The sequence below is a fragment of the Asparagus officinalis genome, chromosome 3 (genome assembly GCF_001876935.1).
Source record: "Asparagus officinalis chromosome 3, Aspof.V1, whole genome shotgun sequence".
In the NCBI taxonomy this organism is placed as follows: Eukaryota; Viridiplantae; Streptophyta; class Magnoliopsida; order Asparagales; family Asparagaceae; genus Asparagus; species Asparagus officinalis.
In genome coordinates this window covers 42,808,174-42,813,874 of record NC_033796.1, presented here as the reverse complement: position 1 = coordinate 42,813,874, position 5,701 = coordinate 42,808,174, and the positions used below count along the sequence as shown (strand labels likewise).

At 33.7% G+C, this 5,701-nt stretch overlaps 1 protein-coding gene across 2 annotated transcripts in view; it reads right to left on the bottom strand.

Moving 5' to 3' along the window:
- LOC109833957 overlaps positions 1–5,701 on the bottom strand; it is a 12,711-nt gene that overhangs the window by 4,265 nt on the left and 2,745 nt on the right. For both annotated transcript variants that reach the window (XM_020401839.1, XM_020401838.1), the window contains exons 4-5: positions 2,142–2,349; positions 1–34 (exon numbers count right to left, since the gene is read on the bottom strand). The exon at positions 1–34 is cut by the window's left edge and continues 64 nt beyond it. In XM_020401839.1, the coding sequence (XP_020257428.1) occupies positions 1–34; positions 2,142–2,349 (242 nt within the window). The remainder of the gene's footprint in view (positions 35–2,141; positions 2,350–5,701) is intronic.

Below are 5,701 nucleotides of genomic sequence, written 5' to 3'. Positions count from 1 at the left end.
AATGGCCAGAACATGATTGATTGCCATGAATTATCTGCAGAAAGAAATGCATTACGTGTTTGACGGCAGTCACTACACAAGCTTTCCACAACATAATTTATAAATCTAATATTTAACAATCTCATGTGATATTAGGAGCATCTTTCGCAGAAGATGTTAGAAGCCTCAATAGCTTAATTACAGAAGCATCTGGCAAAGAAAGTTCAGAAGATTTACATCTAGGTTATGCAGACACTTCATCTAGGCTCCTGTGTCCGACTCCGACACTTCTTCAATAGCGCATATATTTTCAGACGTGTACTCAATTATGTAACACATGCTTTGGTTCAAAATACTTGTGATACACTTCTTGAATGTATATCATACACTTCACCTCAAATTTATGCAACTCATTGGACTCGGGACAAATTTGTCTTAGCAGATACCTAGTTCATAAGTATGATTTTAAAGGGATGTTGGGTATCTAGTTCAAAAAAGAGCAATTTTTCACTTTATAATCTACTCGATAAATTATATAAAAATGGTATAAGGATTGTAGTTCTCATAACATGTGAATGCAAAAGAATATCGATCTCATGATGATTATTATTTTAATATGTATGTATATAGTTGTGCCCTCGTATCCTGAGTTTTACAATTTTGTTGTGTCCTGTATCCGCACCCGTGTTCGTGTCCGCACCCGCACCCGTATCCGTGTAACATAGAGTTACATACTTTACTGGATTAATAAGGTAATTTACTGCAGAAGAAACCCAATAGAATTGCATAAATTCTTGGTGAACACTACTGGATTAACTTCAAGCATACCTCAAGGAGGAAACTGGAATGTGACTGTGTTTGCAGGTGGTTTCAGTTTCGTCTGTGTGCGCATCTGTTTCATTTTTCATTTTTCAATTGTTTTTTGGTGGGTGGTTGGGGGGGGGGGGGCTGGAGGGGCACGCGAGCAACAATTTCCCATAGGCAAGTAGACCCTAAAAATAAAATTTAACGGGCACTGCATCTTATAAGAAGGGGGGGGGGGGGGGGGGGGGGCATTTCTGCAAGCCTCCACAGCCTTCCACTAGGAGATTCCAAACGCTATAGATTTAATACCAAATTCTCAGAAAACTTATTATCAAACTTTATGCGCAGCATGGCTCTACTGAGTACTGACAACTTACTGGATCAGATTTTTACCTCTTAGGTTAAGTAAGATCAAATTCTAAATTACAGATCGCATATGATACAGTAAGGTAAGAAATATATTGCACCACCACAATTATGAATGTAATCTAACCCTCTTCCATCAAAATATATCAGTTATGCACAGAACAAATTAATATAAAGAAAACTCCATAGAAGAATAAACTATCATTGTAATATCAACCAAATAATAGGTGTGAAATTCCACATAGAGAAAATTATAGCCCTAAAAAGGTAATCATTGTAAACCTAGGAAGCTAGATGGAAGTCTTTCCCTTCAAAATTTAAGGCACTTGCATTTTAACGGAATAGAAGTGCTTGTATCAGATAGTTTGTGGTATATGTATCCTAGGCTGGTCAACATGTCTTTTAAATGCACTTCTGGACAGACATTCAGAAAATGGATTTACATATAGAACTCACAATTTTTATGTGGTTCAATCCTAAAGACTGAGAAAAGCAGTGATGCTCTAACCACAATATAAATATCAAATTACCTGGATTATTTTATCTTTCCCATCTTTTGTTAATAGATGAAAAAGCAATTACCTAAGTGAATGAGTTGCTTGAACTTGGTATAAATGAAACACGAATAAGAGACATACACTACTTATTCATTCATTCATTCATGTATCATCATCCAAGTATCTTAGCTCTCCCTGACCAGTTTGTATATAAATGCACGGTTCTTGTAACAGAGTAACCATTTTTACTCTCATTTTTGCTCACTGACTCCAAGGAGCAATATGGTGAGAATACAAGAAAAACTCATAAACCTTTTCTATAATCTTCATGGAGAAGAAACTAACTTCAAGGATTATTTATGCTTTCACCACCGAATAGACCACCGATATACAGATCATAGAAACAAAGTTAACCATATTGGACATCAGCACAAAAGAATATATCTACTAACATCCTTGCAAACTAAAACAAAATGAAAAATAAGGAGTACATACCGAACATGGTACTTTCATATTAGGGTCGAGTTTGACATTGACATCAATTGACCTGTAATATTTCTCTATCCCTTTCAAGTTGGTGAACGGAGTGTTAGTTGCAATATCTTTGACACCTTGTAAAATGACGGAATCCTTTCCACCATGTTTATTAAGAAATGACCGGTATGTGGATGGCAAACTGTCTTGCTTCAATATGTAGGCAGACCTGCACAAGAGAGTAACCGGATACTTAATTGACATCTGTCATCATTACAATTAGAAATACCAAAAAAGAAGTGAACAACTACATGAAAAATAAATAAAAAAGAATAAGTTTTTATTGGTCAAGACTTTCAATAAGCCATTGAAGTTAAACACTAGTCCAGTGTTACGCAACATACGTTTCAATTTTACACATCTCTATCTGCAATGTGAAAAATTATCAAGCGGGAATTCATTAAATACATGTGCTCATGGTAAGTTCTATACTGATTGTCACAAATGCAGAAACGCAAAGAGTTTTATCACAGTATCTGCCAGAATGAGCATTACTATTTCAGCTCTTTCAATCACACTAAATACATGGCGTATTATGCCACTTGAATAATATATAAAAGATAAAGAAGATCCTGTGATATTTAATTTCATGTTTCAGCAGTCAGCACACTTAAAAATAGAACACAAAAGGACAACCAATCTCACGAGTTAAGAGGAGCTAATCCTCAAAATCAGATAACTAATTCAACTATTCAAATGATAAGCATTAGAACCTCTCTTTGAAAAGAAAGGCTTGATAAACTAATTCAACTCTTCAAGTGATAAGCATTAGAACCTCTCTTTGAAAAGAAAGGCTTGATAACCCTTTCAAGTCCTAAGACTCCAAACACCAATGGTGAAAAAACTAACAACTTTGTCTATAGTGATTAATAAATTGACCCTTCTTGATTTTATCCTTGGTAGGTTCCTACCTCCTCAACCAGTCGCACAGAAGGACTTGAAGATTGTCTTTATACACAGTAAAAATGACCTGAACTTTTGGAAGTGGTTATTTACATGGTATCAAGGCACGATCTTTCAATAAGTCATGGGCTGAAGCCTCATCAATTTGAACTTAAAATATGTTTACTTACCCATGTTTCTTAATTTTTATGCCTTTCCAAGCATCCAAGCATCCAATACTCACATGACCCAACAGGCAACTATTTATATGTGAAATTTCTGGAAGGTGGTTGGTTGTTTAGTATTGATACTTGGAGGGTGAAGTACCTGTATTGAATACATATATGTACTTGCACAAAAAGTATATATATCAGGTAAATATCCAATATTTAGGCATTCTCTACTACTTGATGAACATATTGGACACTTCTTAGATGCATACTAAAATTTGCAACATATGTTTATATGTCGAAGACGTAACATAGACACGTACAACATATAAAGTTAACAACTTAACATACAACGTACAAAAAATGTTTTAAGAATTTTATTTTGTCTTTAGAGGTAATACATACATATAATTTGCTTAGTTTCTTAAACAAGAACACATATAGCTTATTGGCATCCACATGTATGACTTTGTTAATCTAGTTTCCATGATGTATCAACATTAGTCTCTTCCTATCTAATCTATGGATGCAAATGAACAAACCCAGCTAGTGGCGGATCCAGGAATTTATAATAGTGGTGTCACAATATATGCAATGGACAATATTACAATATTTCTCTCACATTAAATATAATCGTAAGTATAATGAGATACAAAAAGTACATTTAACTAAATGTAATTACAATTGACCAATCATTGCATAATAGCCTCTTTACAAATACTACTAAATATATCATTTTCAACGTAAATTACTAAGTTGCGGTTCTTCTACTTTGTAATATTTTTTTATTTTTTTCAAAAACCAATGCTAATTGTGTGATGTACCATATACTAAGTTGGATGCATGTGCATTACACGTAGTTAAATATCATGATTGTTTCTTTTAGGTTTATTTTCTTACTATAACTTGGTTGTGGCATTGTTTCATTTAAATATCTTCTTGATGATGTACTATTGTGTGCAAACTTTTATACATTTATGTACCTTCACCTTTCATTTGTACATCTTGTTGTAACCTTAAATATTAATGACCAAGTACGGGACTGCAAGCAAATTACTAGTTAGTAAGGAGTTTATTAATTCTATATTTTTAAGAAATTTACTTCTTGATGCATCATATGTTTTGTTTATGCATCCATTGTTTGTCATGTTCATAAACTCGGGACAATTAACATTCATGTGGTAGAACAAAGACATTAGAATCACATTTTAGATTTTTTTACTCTATAGACATGTAACTTTTCAGTAGGTCCAGAAAATTTTGGTATAATTTTTTAAGTTCAAGGGGTTCTCTTTGTTATAAAGCTCAAGAGGTTTTGTTCAAAATCCCTCAAAGTTCAGGGTGCTTTGTGAAATTTTAGCCTAAAGGTTCTCATTACTCTTTAATGTAAAGTATAATTTAGACATTTGGTTATACTCTTTAATTCGGGTTATGATAATTTCAAATAGGTCAAGAGGTATATGTTGAAAGTTTGGAGCTATTCTTATCATAGAAGTCAGAAACGTGGTAACTATAGCGAACTGCGACCTAAGTTCAACCGTCCTAGATTAGCGTGGAACACACCAAATCTAGCGACCTGATTTAGACTTCAAACCAATTAAAATTTTGGAAAAAATAATTCTTTTTAAAAGAATAAATAACAAAAAAATGTGAGAAATTAAACAAATAAAGTATGCATTATCTTAATTGCAACATGATTCTCAAGATTCCTTTACCATTACTGATATCAACTAGCATTTAAGAACCAAACCTGAAATGTAACATGTTCCCTGGCGTACCATATAAGCCAACCCCCTTGTACCCAATTCCTAATAAGTGGTGTACCGCGAACCCGTACCCGTCCTGTGAACCGAAATGAATCGGATTCTATGCAACTATGGTTCTTATTATCTTTCAAAGTTTAGAGGTGTTTTGTGAACTTTTACCTCTCTATAAAAGCCAAAATTCAAGGGTGGGGTTGATGTGAAATTAACATAAGAGGGTGGTGTCAAGTGACACCATCCTCATACAAGTAGCTCCGCCCTGTACACAGCAGCCCACCCACCTATGCACATACGCATGCACACTTACATGTATACTACATAAGGAGAGAATAGATGTGGGTCTTTTAGGTAGCTTTGAAGCCAAAAAAAATTTGTTGGAATTTGATATTGGAACATCCATTTTCTAATTTAATTGAATTCAATCTGCTTCATTTTAAAGTATAAACCAAAATTTAATTGTTTTTAAGTTATCCTTTTCCATACATCAAATAGTATAGAATAAATAATTGAAAATGGTCTTGCATTGATCTATACTTTAGAGTATAAAAAGTATTGATCGAGATGTTTGATCTTAATTTGTTAGGTCTCAAGCATTCTAGATATTAGATTAACCAACTCAAATTTTAGATCATTATTTTTCTGCATTTTTGATTGATGTGAAAAAGAATCATAAAAGGTTTGATGTTTTGATTCCTCCCCCCCCCCC